We start from the raw sequence: 23,656 nt of genomic DNA, 5'->3' as shown, positions 1-23,656 counted from the left end.
CCTCACATATTTCATGTGCTCGAAAGAAAGTGAAGGTGGGGTGCCAACATTTACACATACTTGTGTTTCCATCCAATTAATCAAAGAAATTACTTCTAATTAAGTACTAATACAAGACAAATTCTTGGGGGTGCCATGGCCCCTTCAGGCCCTAGTGTATAGCTCCGCCCCTGGCAATTATTGAGATCTCGTATAAAAGCAAGTTCACAGTTTGTTCACTTTGTTGAACATGTCATTAGTATAAATCGTCCATGCATGAAACTTCCTCTTATAGAAGCCACAAATAAATAAAAGGAAAAAAAAATACAAAAAAATACATATGTAGTTCTCAATTTATTACTTGAGATTCTGTAATTTACGATCTCTCCTAATTTAATTACTGAGCTAAGTTAATTTATCTCTGCTTGCTAGCTCTCCCTACTCCCCGGCGACTAAAATATATACAGATGTCCATTTCAAAAAAAAAATTTATATATATATATATATATACAGATGAATATATAGGAGCAAATCTAGATCCTAGATCCCATATATATAGGCAGCAGTTTCCAGGAAGGAGAAGATAAATCCATCACTGAACCGAAGAAAAAGAAACGAAGCTGCAAAGCTTACATGAAACCTATTGCTAACAGTTGAAAGGAGCTAGGTAGCGAGAAACTCACCAACAATATTATTTTTACTTTGTTTTCATCCGTACATCTCCACTGGTTGGCCTCCTCCTCATTCCTCGCTTGTTAAATAGCCCTACTCACTCTCCCCTATTCTTCATCTCTCAAGTTTCAGAAGTTGGATATCATGGCCACCTCAGTGCTAGAGCATCACATGAATAATGCAGCAGTGGAATTCGTGGACTACTTTCCGTCCATGATTCTGCAGCTTGGAGATGAAGCCTTCCTTGCCGAGCTGTGCAGCGGATTTCGGCTGCTGATGGACGTGGAGAAAGGGGTCATCACGTTCGAAAGCTTGAAGCGGAACAGCCTCTTGCTGGGGATTCATGACATTGGGGATGATGAGCTTGTGTGGATGTTGATGGAAGGTGATCTCGACGGAGACGGGGCTCTGAGCCAGTTGGAGTTTTGCATTCTCATGTTTAGGTTAAGTCCAGGTCTGATGGATGCAGAACCGAATAAGCAGGTTTGGACGGAGAATGTTGATCGCCGTCATCATCATGTAGGGTTTCAGTGACATGTTATCGTATATGTAACTAGTTTTCAGCGTCTTCTTTCTTGTACGCTTTTGATCAATAATAATCCCATGTTCATCTTTTCGATCAGCTAATAATGGAAGATTGATCATTTCTACAATACAATATTGTTTAATATTGATGGAAGAACCAACGTCAGAAAGTTAGATGAAACTTTCACAGCTAAAGGTGCGGACTTATTTCCTTCCTGAGTTGATGACATGATATAATTACTTGATCAGTACGTAGCTCAAAACCTTATAATGTCATGCACGGAAGGCAGCAAACTCCATCAAATGAAACCATTGAGAAATGAGTTCAACGGGTATTATCGTCGACTTGGAAGGCACCGGGAATGGAACTCCATCACTATTGTATCATATACGTACTCGATCATGCCCATGAGTGCTCAAAAATCAGTCCATAGCGCGCATGACGTACATCTTAATTTGGTGCATATATTAGGCTAATTCATTCTTCAAGGTTAATAACATTCCACTCATGTGATTATTGATCGCACTTGTCTAACATATTTCAAAATCAATTGTGAACCCTCTCTAGCTAGCATCAACCAATACCAGTGCAAATTAATAAACGAAAATTAAGCTCATTTCTTGTTTACAACTCTCTGTCACGCTCCTCATGCAATTCCATAATTAGTTCATACTTCATAGGGCTCGTCAATGGCCGGGCTCGGCCCAGCTCGGCCCATGAGTGACTGGTCCGGCCCGGGTCTTAGTACATTTAAATAAGTGACGGACTGGACCGGACCGGGTATTTTTATAAATATGGAGATCTAATCTCGCCCACCTAAAGCGGGGTTTGCGGGTTTTTACGGGCCGAATCTTGTGGGCTTGTATTAGATTAAAAAACATAATACTCTTATTTAAATGTTTGAGCTTTTAGTGGTTTGAGATTTACCCGAACGGTTCATTGATTTAATCTAATTTTAATACCTTAACGATGTCTGAATTAGATGAAATTTTGTAGAGATGATCTTGAATAGCATATCTAAATATTGAATCGCTTATGGTGAAAAAAATTGACCGAAAAGTGTGTTAAAATTGGAACTTCACTCTATAATTTCATAGTTAAGCTTCACTTTAAATATGAACTATATATATATATATATATATAATCTCTTCCCAGATCTCTGTAGGTGTTGCAATCTGGATCGGCAGATTCTAATTAAGTTTAACAAAGTCATCACCCTTTGATAACGGGAAGAAGATAAGAGTCATTACCATTTTAGCATCAATATGCAGAAACTCGAGTCCTAATATTTTGAAAACTCGACCTTCAGAAATACATCCCGATCATCAAAATTAGCCTTGAGGAAAGTGGGAAGAAGCTCCCTCGTACGTAACAGTGATGCTGTGTATAAATCTTCTGGGGTGCCCAGCAAAGGCCTCTCCGGCCTGCCTTCCTGGCTTCCTGCTGGGACCAACTCCTCTTCTTTCCTTGGTCACGTACCCTACGTACCTTAGTATGTTCAGTTGTCCATGTTTCTTTTAATTCTTATTGATCTGTCCCTTACAAACTTACAAGCTCAATTTAATAAGGTTGCGTACTGATCATATTGTTCACGTGCTCTAGTTTATATCTGATCTGATTCAATTATCTATCACACCTTATTCGCACCTTAAGGAGAATTTACATATATTTATACATAAAGCAAATTAGAATGCATCAGTACTTTTTGTTTGGCCGGGTTCGGAGAAGAGATCGAGCATGTTATGTAGATGCATATCAGACGACCGGCCGGCCGGAACAGAGTATAACTCACGGAAAGCATCAATCGATCACTATAGAACTTTCATTTACATCAATCTTGGACTTGGAAATGAAAATTTAAGAGGAATATATGTATATATATATATATATATATATATTACACATGTATGTGTGTATTTACCTGCACTCTTGTATATATGTAACAGGGGCGAATGTAGCAAGAAGGCTCTACGGACTCAATCCCATTTGAATTTTTGGAAAAAAAAAAACACCAGATATATATATGCTACCTACAAAAAAATTATATTTGTATCAAACATCGAAGCTGCAAGAGTCAAGACGTAGAGACTTGCTTTTTGCCGCACCCAACTACTAGCTTATCGCTCATTCGCTCCACAATTCCACAACCTCAATTATACCCTTCTCTATTCTTCAAGGCTCTAAATTATACATGTATTTGTGTTCAATTTCAAATTCATAACACCCATTCAGATTTAAGAGGTCCAAATCCAAAATTTCCAATTTATTTTGTAATTCGTAAGCTTCTTTTTGACATTGAAATAGGCAGCCATATAAATTATTGATAGGAATAGAATGAAAGTTGTTGTTCCTAGCTTGGTACTGTCAAAGTATACATAAAGTTTATCATGGATTTACATAGAAGAAGACTTACAGGTAAACGAAGGGCTCTATCAAAGAAGAAATACCCAATTTGGGTTTTTTGGTGAGTTGTTATTCGATTTTCTTGTTATTATTTGTAAATTGCTATGCGTTTTTTTTTTTACTATCTTCATCTTCAGATTGAGTATCTTATTAGATAATAGATAAATAAAATCAGAGACCGTAATATCTTATTAGGTGCTTTTAGATACTAGGAAAACTAAGATACTAGAGTATTATTTGATTTTTTGTGTGTATCTAACTGTGTATATGTACATTTGATTCTTTGCAGGACTCATGGGTCACAAACGTACAATCTCGGTTGAAGTTACCGAGTGATTCTAAAACAATTGGGCTGCAATTGAGGTTTGTTTATTTTGATTGAATTTGAACATTGTGTCTATGTAATTCTCCAGCACCTATCCTTATTTTAGATATTTAGATGGAGAATTATTAATGTTTGGAAGCTTGATTAGAGTGGACCTCATTCCTGCATGATTCTAGTCGTGCCCCCTTGGCCCCAACTCGTTAAGTCCTTATCGATCACTCTGGATTGAAATTTAAGGTCAAAATCAAAGCAAAAGAGGATGCACCTTCCCCGTACGTCTAGATGCAGAGAACGGAGGACCTCACATATATCTTCCCTCATGTACTCTCCGCCACAAGAACTATATATACATCCATCCTTCTTCCATACATTTCCAATACTACAAGTTTTTTTCCACAATCAGCGTTACAAAGATTTCTTGTGATGGAACCATATGCCACCTTCATTTAACACCCTCGATCATGAAATCGACATATACTTACAGATCGAATTGCATATCGCAAGGGTTCCTTATTGAGTTAATCAATCAAGATCGAGGTCCACTCCTAAGCATTACAATAGAATGTCGCCATTCCATTTAACATGATTTACTCGATAAAGTAATTAGCGACTCGATTGATCTCAATTTGGCTAATGTCCCTTGAAAAGGTTTACTATGCATTAATTTATCAATTAACCCTCCTCAAAGTCATAGAACAGATCAATATTAAGCTAAGTGATCTATCTGTAGATGGAAATGACTAGCTTTACATGAAATTGTGTCCCAGGCAGTCTACAAAACATATTCGATCAGATCGATCTTATTTTTGGTGTAACATTGTTTCTGATGCTCTATTCTTTGTCTAACGTACACTACTAATTAGTCAAAACAAACATAATATATACTCGAACAAAATCCACCTCAACAATGTCATCAACACTATTATATATACCTAAAACATGGCAACCATACCACCACCACCCTGGCCATACCCTCCCGGGGCCCTAATATTACTCCCACATTTTCTTAGAAAAATCCAGCCTACTGTCACGGACCTAGCCGTTCGGCTGCCACACTTGGTCCATGCGGCGTTCCATCCCCATGGAGCCAGCCTTATCCAACGGGGCAATACACTGGTTTTGCCCTGCTTTGGGCTCATCATGGGATCAGCTCCAGACCCCTACCTGTGTGTAGGGCGGCCAACTCGCCTATTTGACGTTAAGTCCTCGACTAGCGACAAGCTCTCCGAATTTAACCGGGTCGGCATGCCTGAACCCCTCGGAAGGAGCAGCCATATATCTCCCACACATTGAATCTTGGAGCAAATCACACATATGCATGATGTTCTTTAACCAGCCATGCCCACGATCGTCACTCCCAAAATAGGGACGTGACATCCTCCTCCACCAAACTTGGTGTACGTCCTCGTACACAGCATCCTCCCTTGCAGCCCGCGCATCTTTTGTGCGTCCGCGATGCCTAGAGCGACGAAAAGGAGTTTCCAAAGATTGCACACCCAACAATGACTTCGCGCCGGATCTCTCTTGTCCTGGACTTTGCCACGAATCTTCTCGTCTGGTCCTCCCCCTGGAGGCGACCATGCCTACTCGACTCCCCCGCGGAGCCCCCCGTATCTTGGGGATACAACGACACATGTGAACGCTTGGCGAACACAACGACAGCGATGTTGAGGCGACTCTGATACCACTTGTCACGGACCTAGCCGTTCGGTTGCCACACTTGGTCCATGCGGCACTCCATCCCCATGGAGCCAGTCTTATCCAACGGGGCAATACACTGGTTTCGCCCTACCTTGGGCTCATCAGGGGATCGGCTCCAGACCTCTACCTGTGTGTAGGGCGGCCAACTCGCCTCTTTGACGTTAAGTCCTCGACTAGCGACAAGCTCTTCGAATTTAACCGGGTCGGCATGCCTGAACCCCTCGGAATGAGCAGCCATATATCTCCCACACATTGAATCTTTGAGCAAATCCCACATATGCATGATGTTCTTTAACCAGCGACGCCCACGATCGACACTCCCAAAATAGGGACGTGACACTACGCTATGCAGCCTTTTCCACACACACCCACGACACTAATTCTATACCACACATCAGTGTAGGTAGAATAACGTAGGACCTCATTTTCTTCATTGGCTGATGAACCAATAATGTTATCTGCCAAAGATAAGGCAAGTTCTGGTAAAGGCCCACTCTTCGAGAGCCTAAATTTAAATTTATAACGTGTCGATCAATGACATGTCTATTTTGAAAAAGGAGGAGACGGCAGTTTGTGTCAGATGTTAGGGGGGAAATTGAATTTGTTTCTGTAGACGAACTAGAACGTGTCTTGCAAAAACCTGATTAACATTAGCAAGAAAGATGCAAAGTTCAAATTGATGAGAAATCTTCTCATACACCATTCGCCTCCTCCTGTAAATGAAAAACCAATTTTTTTTCAATTAGAAAGAGGGGTTATGATAGGAAGGCAGAGAAATCTGTAGGCATCATCGTGGGAATGAATCTCTGCTGCAGGCATACCCAGGAAATCCTGGGCCATGGAGGCGGCGCCGGGGCGGCAAATCGACTTACAGATTTTTGAGCCAGGGTTTCTGCGGGCGGTGGAGCGGCGGGTGAGGGGAGTGGCGGACGAAGCAATGCGGTGGAGTGGGAAGAGAGGTTGTAGGAGAGAAAAGAAGAAGAATAAGAAGTGAAGAAAGAGAGAGAAGGTTGACGATGTAGATCAAGTGGAGCAACTGGAAACCTTGGTGAAAGAAAATGCCTGGTTTGGTTTGAGGAGTAGAGTCATCATTACAACTAGGAACCGACATATACTAGTCGCCCATGGTATAGAAGCACCATATGAGTTGTTGAGGCTATACAGTGATGAAGCTCTCCAGCTCTTTAGTTGAGTCACATAGACGACGTATGAGAACTAACGTCGAGGCGCTCGGAGAATGGGCCACTAACTGACGGTTCCCAAAGATAAAATGGATTTAAGAAATGGAAAAAATTAGGCAAAGAAATATTATTACTCATTACGTAGCCGAAAGCCAATGCATGGATCATAATCTCTTCCCGTAGGGCCTAGCCAACCAAGCCCACCTGTCAGTCACGTGCCCCGTTCTCATGTGGCCCAAAACGTTCCACGTCGGATGAGCATGACCCGGTCACAGAATGCAAAACCCTGACACGCGTCGCGCTCGGGAGATCCTGGTTTTGTAGTCGCGGTTTTTAACCGAATCCTCTGTTTTACCAATCCCGTCCGTCACGACGGTGACCAATAATAGCTCGCCACTGCGAGGAGAAAGTCAGGGTCACGTGAGAGACACGTGATGAATACGTGAGTTATTGGGGGAGATGGATGGGAAGACGTGGACGTCAGAGCAGGGTATAAAAGATACTAGCTAGGCTGCAGCTGGAGTCGTAAACAAGGAGCTAAACACAGCTTCGAAAAAGAAACTGGTAAGAGATATTTTTCCAGTTATAGATTGACGGAAGTATCCCTGTCGCCTTCTACGCAGCACCAAGGATCACTGAGGTTGTTTTCGTAAATCTAGTGTGTATAGAGCTCCCATATATATTGTGGTGTGGGAGAGTTCTGGAAGAGAAAGATAGCTAGGCGAAGATGAAAGAGTGCGAGCTGTGTGGAGTGAGAGCTCGGATGTACTGCGAGGCGGACCACGCCAGCTTATGCTGGGCCTGTGACGAGAAAGTTCATGGAGCTAATTTTCTGGTGGCGAAGCATCCGAGGGTGCTTCTGTGCCATGTGTGCCAGTTGCGGACGCCGTGGACGAGTTGCGGAGCCAAACTCACGCCGACGGTGTCGGTGTGTGAGAGTTGCGTGGGAAACCAGAGTAAGAAGATTGATCTGAACGAGGAACCAGAAAACGAGGCAGAGGATGAACAAGAAGAAGAGTATTATGACGATGAAGAAGATGATGAAGTTGAGGTTGAGGATGATGAGGAGGATGAGAACCAGGTGGTTCCATGGTCGTGCTGCCCTCCACCTTGGGCAAGTGGTTCGGATAGTGAAACCGACAATTCGGTGTCGAAGAGATTGCGAGAGAATGTCGATGTGGATTATACTGATGTATGCTTCATATTCTCTTATAAATCGTTTCTTCTTGTTCTTTGTTCTTTTCTCTTTGCTTAATAACATTTTATGCAGAAACTTAACGTTTCAGATTACCTATGCAGAATGAAATAGGGTTTGATGGGAGCACGGCGTCATTTGGTTCTTCATTGAGACCGTTTAAACGGCCGAAACTGGGTGAAGAAAGGAATGGTGACGGAGACGATGGCGGTGAATCGAACTGGAGAGCGACAGCGATCGCGAGCTCAATTCAAAGGCTGAAAAAGGATGTCATCGGCGGTGGTGCTCATTCCTCCGCTGCGGTTCTTAGGATTTGCAGACGTCTTAGCAGAGATGAGTGAGGCCATTGATTAGTTCAACTTCAATTATCGTGATTAAACACACATATATACGTACATAGAACCTTTTGGTATCAACAAGCTTTCTTGTTGTTAGCCTTTTTCTTTTCCTCTTTATCATTGATGAGGTACTCTACGTTGTCGATTTTGTCCATAATTAACCTATGCCATCAATTAATCTCTTCATTCATATGAACAGATAGATTCTTAAATTTGTTTCTCTTTGTGGTCAGAGCGCCTTTTACTTAAATTGTTCGATCTGTAGATTTGAAGATAAAACATTATTCTTATCTAAGCACAACCTTCTTTCCTCCTTTAGTCTTTGGTCATTATATCGTATGATATTAGATAGTTCGAGGGAAATCTTTTAGTTACAAACTAGTTAATTAGCGTAAATATCACGGTTAGGTCAAACTAAAGCGGTGGCATCTGAGAAATAAGTGGTAGTCGGCTTAACATTAACCTAACCAATTTTCTTGGTTGAATGTCTGCGTGTAACGATGTGATAACAGTGCTTTAAATTGAATATGGAATGGTGTTCGTAGAAATACTCTTGTAGGCTTGTCTATGCATCTGAGGTCCTGGTTTGACATAAATTGCATTCTCATTTGCCTCATTTTAGGTGTATATATACTCTCTTTTTTCCATAAGTATATGCTTTCTTGTTTTGATGGCGACTAGTTGTGAGATAGTTCTTATGAGTAACATGCTTGATGCAAAGGAACATTGAAAAAGAAAAAGAAGATAAGGTAAGCTAAGCTGTACCATCTCCATCTAGAACATTGGGGACATTGTGTCATAGACAATTAACCAACTAATTCAAAGGCACTTGAGCTATTTGCCTGTTTTTATAAGATGAGAATTGGGATACCCTATCCTGCAGTGTTGAGACTTGATTCCATCCGAACCAATCCAATCTCACCGACATTAGAGCATATTGTTAAAGCCACCTGCATACGAGTCCTTCGTTACAACACCATTCACCAGTAGACAAAGTCTTATCCTGTTTCGATCACAAGGTTTGAAACTTTGAATTTAGGATACAATGATGTTGATCGCTATAGAAGGTGCATCAATTCTGTATACAGAGACAAACCCTGAGGATACATACTCCACCCCTTTCGACATATAGCCATTTGGACCATCTCCATATTGCCTCATCATATGACTTCCTCAACGACACAAAAAGATTCCTTCGCACATAAGAAATGCATATGCATTTGAGAAGGGTGGGGGGAAAACCATCAAATAGAAAACAAAGACTGTAAAGGATCCGAAAGCTAATCTAGTTTACACATGAACATCGAAGGATAGTATTAGGGGCAACTGGGGTTGTTCCAGAAATCCATGTATAACAATGCAGATTTTATGATAACATGTGCATTACCAGAAGCAACAACAAAGCACATCCTTGAAATAGAAAATGAATCTGATAACAAATACAGCAGCCAAACATAGTTTCAAACGCCTCACTGAATTCCAGAAACCTCATTCATAACAATACAAATATTGACTCCAATCCTCCCAAAGTCACTACGGCAGACGCAAAGTAGTTGCCAAGGACAGGTGGGACAAGAAAGAGCAGGCTAGCAGCATCAATCTGGACTGACTCCTCTACATGTCAGCTAATCCAGTTGAATCCAATCCCAGTTGACTCAGACATCTACACAAACTGCAAAATATAAACAAACTCAATCGCATCCTAACCAGGCAAGAGAAAATATAAACAAACTCCCAGAGATAAGATTGGATAGAAAGGTATCAATGCTAGAATTTCATGTTATAATCAGTCTGTCTCTGATAATAAAATATAAGGAAAACAGTTTAATAACCAAAAATAAGACTTCGAGAACACAGGAAAATGTCATACCTTTACTTGGGAAGATCAAACTGTTCTTGGAGCAATTAAGCATCTGTCACAAGACAAATGCCCATTAATATGATGTATGTGCAGACCACCCAAAAGATACACATAATAAACCAGTATAAAACTTTATAGCCCATTTCATCTCATAATCAAAATTCAAGCCAAGCCCAAGGACGCATGCCTAATACATTGGAACAAGCTTTTTTGCTTGATAATTAGCATTATACGATCGTCAATTTTGAAACTAAATCTCTGCTTTTCTATCTAAAATTCATATTATAACGTAAATTGCACATTTATGTACATTCCATTATTGATGATACAAGCCAAATCCAATAAAATCTTCCGCAATTTGAAACGAATCCAAGTATAAACACATAATACATTGCTTGTCAACTAGTACAGAAAAATTGTTTTCAGATATTATACTTAGTATTCTAACTTGCACACCCAGAAAATATGATTTATAAGCCTAACATTCTTTCAGTGGCCATAAGGAGTAGCTTCAAAACGTTCTTAAGAGCAAAGCTAAAGGGTATGGCAATAGACAATAAAACATTCAACCTTAATGAGAAAAAAAAAAGGTAAGTTTTCTAAATTCCTTCTAGAATATTATATAAGATGAGGAAGTGAGGAACCGATGCAAAAGCATGTAATCATAACAGTTTAAACTAGATGAAACAAAGTCTCCTGTGCAGGTTAGGAAACCGGAAGTAGTGATGGATGATAATGACAACTATACTCCTAACAAATAGCTCCATAGAAACTGGATATGGTTCAGTGATGTTCACCATGCATTGATACATGGATCACACTTGGGTACCTAATGGAAGCTGATTAATTTATCAATCAAGACGAACAGGTATCTAGCAGAGTGGGGTGAAACAAACACCAGCAGACAAGTGATCAATTCTTATTCCTCCTGTCAACTTTCTCAACTCACAGACTTTTGAGAACCATGGTATACGAAAGATGAAGTCCCCGAACGGCAAAAATTAGATATCTGCTGATCAATTTTTAGAACAAGAATTTGTAAAAATAAATACCTACTTTGGCATTAAACTTTGCCACTAATGGGGGAAATGATGGTTTATCTTTTGTTGGAACCTAAACATACAATGATACAACTAGTAAACACATAACTGGGCCAACACCTTCTATACAATAGAAAGTTACTGAAAAAGCTCAAATGGTGAAAACTAGTGCAGAAACCATGTCGCATTTCGTAGAACCTATGCATCTATGAAATGGTTCAAAGATACATACACCTTTTTTATTTTTGTAATCAAAAGAGCTTCATTAATGAAATAATTTCAGAGAATAATCATGAGCTCATTAACATTGCAAAGATTAAAATTCACTTATTCAACCTTACTCTGAATACTTCAAATTCAATTCAGTTTCATCCAAATTTAGAACTACTATAATTTTCATTGCGATCACCAAAAGCTTTCGCATCAAGCAATGTATACAGAAAGGCGAACACCAAATTATAACTAAAATAAACAGAAATTAAGATCATAATTCCAATACGCAGCTATATATATCCAGCTAAGAAGCCAATGAATCACTCGCCTTTAAGATGCTCTTTGGGAGCCGGGACCGGCATGATCACAGCCTCATCCTCCTTAACAGCAACCACAGCAGAAGGAGCCGCCTTAACTCCGCCGGCATTGTCATCATCCTTATCATCAGGATAACGCACAACCACAACTGGACAAACACAGTGGTGCACACAGTAATCGCTGACACTCCCAAGCTTGCCGTCGCTACCGCGCTTGACAGCCCCAAAGCCACGGCTGCCCATGATGACGGCGCTGAGCCCTAACCTCTCGACCTCGAGGCAGAGCCGCTCCTTCATATCGTGGTCCTTGACGATGTGGATCTTGTAGGGAATCTGGGCCTCCTTCAAGGGGCGGGCGAGATCGCCGGCCTTGGCGGCGGTGAAGGCGTCGAAGTCGTGCTCGAGGTTCTGCTTGTGGGAGGTGGGGTCGACGAGGTCGATATCGTTGGCGGCGAGGGAGAGGTCGGTGGAGCCCCAGTCGGCGCCGAAGAGGACGGAGGTAGGGCTGACGTGGAGGAGGATGACGGCGTCGCCGGGGCGGATGTAGTGATCGACGGCCCAGCGGACGGCGTAGGCGCTCTCGTCGGAGAGGTCGACGGCGACGCCGAGCTTGCGGCGGGCGCCGGCGGTGGGGGTAGGGGTGGCGGCGGCGGGGGAGGAGTGGTGGCGGGGGGAGTTGGGGTGGTGGATTCTGATTTGGGGGAGCTGGGGGTCGGCGGGGTCTTGGGGTTGTGGGTGACTCATTTGTGTTGTTAGGGTTTTGGGGTTCACAGAGGGAGAGAGGTTGAGAGTTCTAGAGAGAGTTGAGAATGGAGAGAGAGGTTTTTGGTTTGTAAATAAAACTCAGAAATGGAGTGATGAGGGTGGAGAGATGGGTATATGCCGAATTTCAACTCGGAATGACAGGTGTTTCTTTTCCTCGTTCCTCCTAGTTTTGCTCTCTCTGTCTGGGTATGGATTTGGACTTCCGGCTGAAGATAGTGTGCCCCGGCCCAACATCATGTCATAGATTGTGATATTCGGCTATACTGACATCAATCTGAACCGTTCCGTTGATTATAGCTATTAGTAACGGAAAATTCTATGGTGCATGCAGCGCCCCTAATCCACCGTTCATACACCCCACAGACCTCACGTGCATTTCAAGACACTCTCTATCTGATTCGGTATGTATAGTATGCAGCGCTGCACAGCAGTCAAACCCATTAGTAACCACCAATACTCAAAATATCACTGACACATCCAAGTATCAGTACTGAACATGTAAGGCGTTGTCGTCAATGTGGTTAGTGGCGGATTCAAAACTTATTTAGGCTAAAAATTGCAAGCTTAAATTTACCATAAAACAACACTTAACTAAATAACTAATATGAGTTATACCAAACAACGAATTCTACTACATAAAGATGATACAAAGAGGCATGAGTTTGTATGAAAAGTTTGCATTGCATACCATTGTAAAATACAATTAATGCTGATAGAAGTGCAGGCAAACAGATCGAGTACCTAGGTTGAACCGGGTAGAAGAAATCCAGATACATGCAGATGTTGATAAAAATTGCAAATACATAGAGATGTTGTGTTATCAGTAGTTGGAAGGGAGGCAGAGACAATGTCAAAATTAGGTAATTAAGGGGAGACATTTGAATATAAAACACATTCCAGAAAATTAGTTCTAGCAATAGTGGTTGCCTTGCTGCCTAAATCACATTCCAAAATAGTTGTCGAACCGGAGAGTGTGGTTGGAATGAGGAGGAAAAAAAAAACATAGAAGGAAGTAGAAAAGAAGAAAACATTGAGCCAGGGCGGTTTCGAACCACAATCACAAGGTTAATAATAAGCATAAGAGTAAACCAACTTGACTAACACGGATACGGTATCAAACATCACACACAAACATAGAAATATTTCAGAAGATTTTTGTTTGGATAAGCCCATAGAGCCTCACATGTGGATCCGCCCCTTATGTGCTACTTATATACATGTAACAGGGGGACTTTTTTTATTTTCATAGATCTAATCTCTTGTTGATGACACCCTACTCTACGCTACTGGTTGATGAACAAAAAAGTATAAGAACAATAGTTGGCTCCCATGTTGATTTTCTACCTACATTAACCAAACAATTTAAAACGTTCAGGTTCAAAATGGTGGATAGTTAATTGGATACCCTTCATCATTTATTGTCACAACAAGTGTTCCATTCGCACTCGATTAGATTACCACATATAGGCGGACAATAAGCAAGTGAATTTATCAAGAGAATGAAGTGTCCACCGCTTCATTCTCTTGATAATGAAGAGAATGAAGTGATTGATATCAAGATACAAGATTGGATATGTAGGATTGTAGGTACTTGAAGATTGGCACTTCATACAACACTATCATTTCCTACTTGGACAAGTTCTTTCAGGATATCAATCCCCTAATTTATCAAGGGCAATTTGAGAGGAATCATTCTTTGAGGTAATATGAAATGCCAACTGGGTTTAGCTGCTTCCACAGATGGAACTAGAGGATAAACGGGGAAATGGAAGTCAATGTCATAGATTATAATTTAAAAAACGGTATGTGTAGTAGATACCAAATTTTGCCTAAACTGACTACAGAACCATATACATCTATGATCTATCTAATTTATGTACATCACTAGAGGATATGGGCAAAACGAACATCAGCTTCTGACCTATAATATATCCACTGGTTTTGCAAAAGCTACACTCTTTGGGAGGATAAATGATGCACACAACATCCATTTTCCTGGTGCAACAAGGCGAACCCTATGCATTTTCACATCTACTGCCACTTCTGCCAGTGCGATTCTTATTCTCTGCAGTATTTTAAAGAATAGAGGGGTGAAAAGTTGATGGAAGGTATAAATATAGCACAAAATACAGACATGTGAGCATATTCGGCACCGTACCTGATGGAAGTCAAACTCAGGATCTTCAGCTTTGGAAAATCCATAAACATGGATCATTGGCAAGTTGCATTCATCATCCTTGGATCTGTCTTTTAAAATTCCCCGAAATGCATCTGTGCATAGAGGCGAAGTCAGAGACAGCTAGGTCAAGTAATGCATAACAGCAGCAAATTGACTCTAATGAGTTTAGTAACTTATTAGAAACCAACTGAATTTACAGGTGCAGAAAAATAGCTGACATCAACTGAGTTTTTCCTTCCGTGTTGTAGAAAAGGGTTCTATAAATGAGGTAAAACCAGACTACTGCACACTAACAAATCGACCAAACTTGCCCAAATGTGAAGGGTTCTATAAATGAGGTAAAACCAGACCACTGCACACTAACAAATCGACCAAACTTGCCCAAATGTGAAAATAACCAGAAAAACCAGGTGAAAACTACAACATTACATGATTACCAAGTTTACCTAGTGAAGTACTAAACACTACAATGCCACATGAAAAAGCCCTATTGTAGATTTTATTGGTAAAAAAAAAGATTTATTACGTGTTAATTGAGTATAAATACCTCAAACCGATAGTTAACGGATGATTTGCTTGTAACTGAAAGGGAAGAAGTCAAACTTACCTAGATACTCTGAAGCATCCTTTGGCAAATTCATCACCACTTGTGTAATGGATTTGGCTTTATCACTTGCAAACATGGCGCTAATGAATCTCCTTCCATCCATATTAAATACCTAGTCGATAGAAGACAGAGAGTTAGCATGAAGCAAAACATTTCCCTGTTCCTAGAAAACAACCTTTCGAGAAATTTAAGGAAAAAATCTTTTTCGTGAAACTGTACATATGGAACTAAGAATTCATAGCAGCTCAAGATATAAGCAACAGAGGAGAATCTTAGTTGGGCATTTTATTTAGCACTACAAATAGGATCATAAGTCTTGCTTCATTAATCAAGTTAAAACTCATCTGGGCAAATTGTATATGATTGTTTGACAGATTAAGACGTGCTGTACTTTGATATTACACAATCTCTCTTCCAAAGATATAACTGTTCTGTAGTATTATACTTCTCAAACCCAATGATTCTAAATAACTGCAAAGACTTTCATACCTTAATCTTCTTATCAAGTTTGTTGATACCACAATTTCTTTGCAGATATTCAACAGCCTGGGGATTCAAATCATTGGCATAAACTCGTTTTACAATCTTTGCTGCAGAGATAGCTATGGGACCAACTCCAGAGAAAACATCACCTGTCGATAGCAAATAAATATTACTGCATGAAACTAAGCAGCTCAAATCGATTATTTAAAGCTGTGAGGCATCAAGAAGCATTATTCAATTTCTCTGTGACAATTCCCAATTTAAAACATTATTGATTGACAAAATGTTCAGCTCTGGATAATGATTAGAGTATTATCGCTGCAGGAAATATGTAGAGCATTTTTCTTGTGTTTTCTTTATGTTTCAGGAATACAACATATGAGTATTGTAAACATATGTATAATGAGGCCAAGATGAACACATACACACAACATCATTGCGGGTAAAGCTGTTCACAAGCCTTTGTCTTTCTGTTGCAAGTTTAGAATTCCAGTACCTGTGTCAAAGAACATAAAAATGTTATCTCTGCGACCATCCATTTAAATATTTAACGGTTTTTTTTGCTTGCAGCAAGGAATGAGGAATAGTGAAACACAAGAGAATAAGATGCACAAAAACAAGGCCTCAAGAGGATGAAGAGTCATCAGTAAAACATCATGGCAAACGAAAATCCACTACAAGCCAAATCTAAAACAACAAATCCCACTTTTGCAACAAATGCAAATTAAGTACCAAGTGAAACTCTACCCCTAGAATCTAAAACAACTTTGCTCTCAAGCAAGAGCGCAGAGCTCATTTGGTATTGATAATATCACGACCCAATAATCTTGACAATGTCCATGGACACTCAATAATTACAACGGAAAAATATAAAGCAAAGACACATGGATGTCAAGAGAAACTTTTAGAATGAAAATTGCCAGAAATATCCTCAGTAACAAAATGAACACAGAAACCTATCAATTTTTTGCGCTACTAAAAAGAAGAATTTAAACCAGTCGCTAAAGAACATACACTGTTGCAAGGTCAACCTGAAATCGCAGACCATTCTCAACTACTTTTGTCACAAGTGAATGATTCCCAGCTAAAACTTCAAGCTGCATTGTTCTATAGTCATTTTGTATGGCATTGATTTTATTTACAACTGTCTGAATCTTTGGCTTGTTTTTATCAAGAATCACCTGCAGATAGAACAAAATATGTCTCCATATCAATTAACACAGCTCTAGTGCATCAGATTGTTGAAATGATAATCATAATTATAATCCAGAATAAGTACCTTAGCTATGAACTTTCTGTAAGGTAAATGTTCATCTCTCAGGTTTAGGTGTACAATATGGCCGACTGTTTCAAAGGCTGAAGGAACAATCATACCTTCAGGGAGCAAAGCCTCCAATATCTGCCATAACAATTAAAACCATGGATATTATTATTAAACTTACAGGTATAACTGATAAAGCCCTCGAACAAAAAAAAAAGATAAATCACAATCCCATTCCATGAACAAAAAGCTAAATAACTGGAGCATGACTGGAAAAGACATAACTAGTCGTTCGCGTGACTAAAAAGATGAACGATAATGTACCACACGAGATGTAAAAGGTTTCAAAGTTTGAAGAAGAAAATCAAATGGCAAGATAAAAATAGCCTGGACTAAATAAGCACACCTAAGATATCCTTGTTCAAAGTACCTCATTCATCTGCCAGTAATCATAAAACAGAGTCAGTTTGCATCTCACGAGCTCAATGGTAAGGCTCATACTCTTCCCAGTATCTTCCTCCATCACAGCCTGTAATGAATACCAAACCAACATTACATCACTGAATCATACAGTCACAAACCAACGTAATATAAGGTCTTCTGATGAAAACAATTATGTGCGACGGCAGTAATGCACCAAACCAATCATACTTCACACTTTCAAATCATAATTTAGTCCCATCTATGCAAAGCAAAAACATTTCTATAACACAAGGAATACCAAATCTATAGCATTATGCAGCTACATTACAAAACTACAGCATTATAAAGCTACATTACAACAGAAACTACATCAATTTTTGGATCACAATTCACAAACCTGAATCGCCTGAGGCAGCTCCTCCACGCATTTATCCCCATACCTTTCATCCAATAGCAGCAACCGCGTCGAGCCCCTCCATTTCTTCCTCCCCTGAAACTCACCCCCTAGCAAACCCCTCAAGTCCTCCCCTTCTTCTTCTCCATCCTCCACCACCTCCACCGCCAAAAACTCACTCCTCCTCCTCCCTTCACCGCCGTCACCTCCCTCCTCCGCCGCCACTCTCGTCTTCTTCTGGTTCGGCCTCGACATCTTCGCCAGGTTCCGGAAATTCACATACCCTCGCGAGTCGAACGTCTTCGCTAGCTTATCCCTGTACAGCACCGCACTCAGCGGCTCGCCGTCGCCTTCGGCCTTCCCGTACACGCGGCGGTGCAGCGAAACGACGCCGTTTTGGTCCTCCTCGTCGCTTTTACTCCGATTACTCGCGAGAAGCTCGGCGATATCGTCTTCGACTTCGTCTCCCGCGACGCGGCCAATGTTACGGACGCGCGGCCAGTTGAGGAGGTGGCCACGGAGGCGGCTCTCGAGGGCAAAACAGTCTTTTGCGGGGACTCGGAGGGCGGCGATGTGGAAAACCCTAGTGAAGCTCGCTTCGTCGATTAGGGCTTCTTCGATTGGTGAGTCGGTGGAGCGAGAAACGGGGAGGACCGGGGGGTTGGTGCCCTTGCGGAGGGAGGGTCCGTAGGAGAGGTCTGGGTTTTGGGATGAGGTGGCGGAGAAGGAGAGGGAGAGGATGGGGAATGGTTTGGGGAGGGAGGGTAGTTTGGGGAGGAGGAAATTAGAGTGGAGAGTGAAGAGGGGGAGGGAGTGAGGCCTGAGGAAGAGCTTGGCGACCATAGTCGCTCACTCCGAGTTTTTTTGTTGATTGGGATTTTTTTTGCCCGGGAAATCAAGACCCCATAACAGAGAAGTCCGAGGGCGTGAGGGTTTAAGATCATGTGACGCGCACGTGACTGCTGTGATTTACTTACATATTCCATGGATTTAGTAAATCTATTTTTACTTTAACCGTGATCGGTCCATTTTATCTTCTTCTTTTTTAAGCTTCTGGAAGTTTTCTTAAAATGGAGTTTCTATTCATGTTTCCAATTTTGTTACTTAGACCTCTTAATATTTTTAAAACTTTAAAAATCCTATTTTATCCCTGAAATATTTTTTATATACTATTCTGATCATGTACCCAATGATTGATGCTCAAAAACCCCCCACATACCATCTCACTCAATAGCCAACAATTAGCTTCCTTTTCTCTCATTAATCAATGGTATAAATATATAATTGAAGAATTTGATGCACATATATGTTTGCATATATTTGTAGTACCAAAGCTAGAATTGTACAAACAAACGATAATATTGTTCTCAAGTACAAGTTTGAATAAAATTAGATTAGATCTTAGAGAAATGATAAGAAATTTAACCGATTTAAGGATAGTAATTAGACCTAAAATTATTTCCAAACATTCAAAGAATCTTTTCTACCGAAATTGTTTTTTTTTTTAAGTTCTACCGAAATTATGAGATACATGTTCCCACACGTCAGGTGAATCTCAATTTGATCTTAATTATTATTGTTATGTGAACGTTCATGTTAGGTTAGAATTCATCTTGTAATTGACACTTCCTATCATAATTGACACGTCCTATTAACGATTACCAAGAATGTTAGTGAATAATTGTTGGTATTTACGAGAGATGTGATTGTTGTGAAATAGGGGTAAAATTGGAAAATAAATGGTTAAATTTCAAGAGGAGGTCTAAGTGCTAAAATGAGAGGTATGAATAGAAACCCCCTAAATACTCGGTATTATTTGGTCTATATGCCGGAACAAAATGAATCCATAATGTGTACATACTATCTTTAACGAAATGGAGTCACCATGTTTAACTTGCAATGCGCACATTGTAAGAGTCAATCAACTTACAGTATATAAGTAAACCAACGAAGAAAATAAACATACAGTACGTGTGTGTAACTGTGTATGCTCAACATACAACAAAGTTTACAAAATTACAACAACTAAAAGAGACTAGTTTGTCTCGAGCAGTGCAAGCTAGCTCTCCAAAATTAATCCTACATATAAACACCTTTACAGACAAAATCCTCTTAAAATTTAATCAAAAAGAACAAAAAAAATGTCTCTCGATGCATGTGATCAGAAACCAGAGTAACACACAAATTAATTACAAAAACCCACAAAATTAATTATCAAAACAAAGTTTGTTTACTGACTCTGACAAATTCGAGTTCGAGCTCGAGCGGCCCCTGATAGCATTCCTCCACCGGTAGTGACTTCCTTCTTCTCAATAACCACATTGCTGGTTGACGATTTATGATCTCCCAGACTAAAAAGAGGAACACAAACCAGCCACAGTGAAGTGCTTAATATGGCCCAAAGCTTACCATAAACTATCAACCCTAACAGACTCATAAGCAAGAAGCAAAGAGCCGAAGCCGATCGATAACACCCTGATCCTTTCTTATTCTTCTTTTCAGTTTGAGTCACATCGTCGGCAAAATGTGCATGTTGCTCTTCTTTCAAACAATTCGAATTAATGGATTCTAAGGAGATCTTAGTTCTCGAAATGGATTTTGAACCGCTAGAGTTTGATCGAATTTTGTCGGACAAGTTCCTCAAATTGGCTTTTAGATTGCTTGATGAGATTGATCGGAAAGATTTGATTCGCTCCGATAAGGACCTCGAATGTGAAGTGGAGCGTGACACTGCTGATGAACTTGTTGTAGAGGCTAATGAAGATGAAGTGAAGATAGAACTCATAGAAGAGTTGGTTAACGTAGACGCAGGAGACTTCGTTAACTTTGCAGGGTCTTCCTCACATGATTCTCCAGTGCTAGACCTTAAACTACTCACGTTTGATCCATATCTTTTTCCTAACTTTCTTGCTTGAATCTTCCTGGCCTGTCGTTATGAACAATTCCGTGCATTTCATTTACGAAAATCAAAAATTTATTTAGGGAAATAAGACATAAATTAAATAATTAAGAAACGACACTACTAACCAGTGCTGTCTCGTACAATACGGCCTTTAAAAGGTGAGATAATCTATGTCGTCCTTTGTTGATCCATTGATCTTGACATGTTTCTTCATTTTTAAGCATCGTCGGAAAGATAATTTCTTCCTTCTCTTTGACGTAAGTAGTGAAAATGGGATATTTACCCCCTGACGAGGTTGTTTTGGTGATTATCTTTGGGACATCTTCGCGATCCGACCATTCTTGTGGATGCCCTGAAGTAATTGAGCTCTCCATTTTTGGGATGTTTGCAAACCTCTTGCCTGATCTCCTTTGTTGAATCTTCTTGACCTGAGTGATATTGTAATGGAGATGCATGATATTAATAGAAGGTACTAATAATGACTACATTAAGTTCCAAATATTAAGACCTACTTTGAAACAAGCCTGCAAAACGAAAGTGCAGAACAAGTATGCATGCATGCATGCTTTACAGAAAGTAAAACATACGTACTCACATACGGAAGAAGAGTTATACGAAATATTAATTCAACCATGCATGTATTCTTTCTTTCTTATATATACAAAGAAATCAGTACGTTCTGATTTGATTTTAACTTCATCTATGGAGAACTACATACCGGAAAACAAGTTATTGTTTAAAAATATAAAATGATGGTAATAATAAGAAGAAAGAAAACAACAACTGACCAATAACATCTTGAACAACACTGCTTTCAAAGCATGAAAGAATCCATGTTGTTCTGGCTTCTTTTGTTCATGGCTACATTTTCCTACATCCAATTCACTCTCCGCCGTCACCATAGATGACGAACCCACCGGCACCACCCGCGGGAACGCCACATCGTCTCTTTGAAAGCATAGAAAGTACTTAACCGCGCTCGTCTTCTTCTTCTTCTGCCTCACTTGGGCCTTTGCAGAACATTCATGGGCAGTGCAGGCGAGAGGAAAGTTGGCACTGTCCTTTTCGGGATCCATGGCGAAGTTGGCATGGAGATAGGGATTTCGTATTTTCTATATCCGAGAAAGTTGGGGCTGGAGAATCTGAGATAGAGAGGCTGAGAAGGAAATTGTTGTTGTTCTTCTTCTTCGTCTCTCGTTGGTTTGGATTTTTGATTCAGTTGGTGGATTTGTAACTTGTAGGAGAGTTTCATTGGATGGACATGTAAAGCTATTTCTTTGGAACCATTAATTTTTGAAATGTAACTCTAATTGAGAGTGTACAAAAATATATGAGGATTATGGGATTGCCAACACATCACAAGTGCTTAATATGAACTTGAAGCAGGGACTATTCTTGAACCTATATGGATTAGGTGCTTTTCTGTTATTAGGTTTAGTTTCCTCGTTCAAAATTATCCAAAACAATAATAGAGAGATTCATTGTTCTTTTCAGTCCTCGAGTTGTCCCAAACTCCATCTTATACAGTATCACTTATTCCCTGAAATTATGTAAAACAAGATCGATGGTGCGGTCTTGCTTGTTGGTTCTTATCGAGTAATGAGGCAGAGTAGTACCTATCCTGTTTATCCTTTATGCATGTAGATGTTACATTTAGTGATTTAGAAGCTTAATTTGCTCGCCTTCTTAGCTACCATTTGTGTCAAAAATTTGTATATTACAGCTTTTGGTTTTCTCAGTTCAGTTCCTATACGATTCTTTATTGAGAGTGGCACTGTCCTCAATTACAACCAACACACCATGACCCAATTTTTACTATGAAAATGTCAAAATTGAATCGATTATGATAGATGCGAGAATAATAATAACGTAATGAAACATAACGTAACCCTTTATTAATTGATAATGAGGTAACGTAACCCTTTATTAATTGATAATGAGGCTTATATATAGGTATTACATACGGAGTATCCCGAATAATCAGAGATTTATATATAGTACATTAAGACATAATCTACTATAATAAGGAAACCTGAATAGGCTAAAACACACAAAATGGTAGAATAATAATTCTCCCGGAACACTTCTCCTTGTGTCGCATGCCTAAGTTGCATGGTGCATATAACGTTGCCTCGGTAAAAACTTTGTCAAGCAAAATAAAAACATTTTGGGTGAAAAAAATACTTGATCGAAGGAGAAAAAAACACAACATATCGTCTATATTTGATTACATCATGTGAGGTAGACTTCCCCTGATGTCTACGAAATTACTTCCCCTTATTAGTGTCATAATCATGAAGTATAAAGAACAGCGTATACAACGTTTATTACATACTTCTCAAAAGTAGTCTTAAGCTAATGATTAATCAATTATCTCGCCACATATCCTTAGATCATACATGCTATACTTAGCCAAACTTAGATCTTATGAAACAAGATTGCATAACAACTCAAAACAAGAGTTTGCAATGAAAATCAGATTCTCGGGTAGAATAACATTTACTCACATAAATAACCATAACTTCTTCGTCGCAATAGGTATTAGTGAACAATAAATTTTATGGAAAGTAAACACACGTGTCTTTCTAGTGACATAAAGTTCACAACCTAATTCGACCAGAGCAGTTCACAGTGATATGTCGAAATTGACTGACTTGCAAATTTCCGGACATAACTGTCCTACTTTGCTGAAATGGCCTTAACTCACTAAATACGACAGATATAATCAAATAGTTAGTATTCTTGGAAAGTAGACACATAGATCTTTCCAACGATACTAATTTCACCATTTTTCATTAAGTGAGCTGTTATGTAGGTCTCATTGAAGTTGATCTATGAAACTGGACATATTCTGATTTTGTCACATGCAATGTGTCTTTCATAAAGGAATG

At 39.8% G+C, this 23,656-nt stretch overlaps 4 protein-coding genes across 4 annotated transcripts; 2 read left to right on the top strand and 2 right to left on the bottom strand.

Moving 5' to 3' along the window:
- Positions 1 to 795: 795 nt before the first annotated feature.
- Positions 796 to 1,185, top strand: LOC126787092 (calcium-binding protein PBP1-like). Its single transcript, XM_050513026.1, has one exon. The coding sequence runs from the start codon at positions 796 to 798 to the stop codon at positions 1,183 to 1,185; it is 390 nt and encodes a 129-aa protein (XP_050368983.1).
- Positions 1,186 to 7,434: 6,249 nt separating this feature from the next.
- On the top strand, positions 7,435 to 8,516 carry LOC126788665 (zinc finger protein CONSTANS-LIKE 4-like). Its single transcript, XM_050514676.1, has 2 exons — positions 7,435 to 7,979; positions 8,087 to 8,516. The coding sequence occupies exons 1-2, from the start codon at positions 7,515 to 7,517 to the stop codon at positions 8,321 to 8,323; spliced, it is 702 nt and encodes a 233-aa protein (XP_050370633.1). The 5' UTR covers positions 7,435 to 7,514; the 3' UTR covers positions 8,324 to 8,516.
- A 1,076-nt stretch (positions 8,517 to 9,592) lies between these two features.
- LOC126786056 (universal stress protein PHOS34-like) lies at positions 9,593 to 12,669 on the bottom strand. Its single transcript, XM_050511759.1, has 3 exons — positions 11,763 to 12,669; positions 10,191 to 10,233; positions 9,593 to 9,992 (listed from the first exon to the last, which is right to left on the bottom strand). Exons 1-2 carry the CDS (start codon positions 12,493 to 12,495, stop codon positions 10,226 to 10,228), a joined length of 741 nt encoding a protein of 246 aa, XP_050367716.1. The 5' UTR covers positions 12,496 to 12,669; the 3' UTR covers positions 9,593 to 9,992; positions 10,191 to 10,225.
- A 1,603-nt stretch (positions 12,670 to 14,272) lies between these two features.
- On the bottom strand, positions 14,273 to 18,722 carry LOC126787028 (tRNA (guanine(37)-N1)-methyltransferase 1). Its single transcript, XM_050512965.1, has 9 exons — positions 17,867 to 18,722; positions 17,477 to 17,575; positions 17,065 to 17,184; positions 16,800 to 16,966; positions 16,211 to 16,281; positions 15,792 to 15,934; positions 15,303 to 15,414; positions 14,675 to 14,787; positions 14,273 to 14,581 (listed from the first exon to the last, which is right to left on the bottom strand). The coding sequence occupies exons 1-9, from the start codon at positions 18,704 to 18,706 to the stop codon at positions 14,438 to 14,440; spliced, it is 1,809 nt and encodes a 602-aa protein (XP_050368922.1). The 5' UTR covers positions 18,707 to 18,722; the 3' UTR covers positions 14,273 to 14,437.
- Between the last annotated feature and the right edge of the window lie 4,934 nt (positions 18,723 to 23,656).

Source organism: Argentina anserina, chromosome 3 (genome assembly GCF_933775445.1).
Source record: "Argentina anserina chromosome 3, drPotAnse1.1, whole genome shotgun sequence".
In the NCBI taxonomy this organism is placed as follows: domain Eukaryota; kingdom Viridiplantae; phylum Streptophyta; class Magnoliopsida; order Rosales; family Rosaceae; genus Argentina; species Argentina anserina.
Note: the sequence above shows the minus strand (reverse complement) of the source record. Positions and strands in the feature narration are given on the sequence as shown.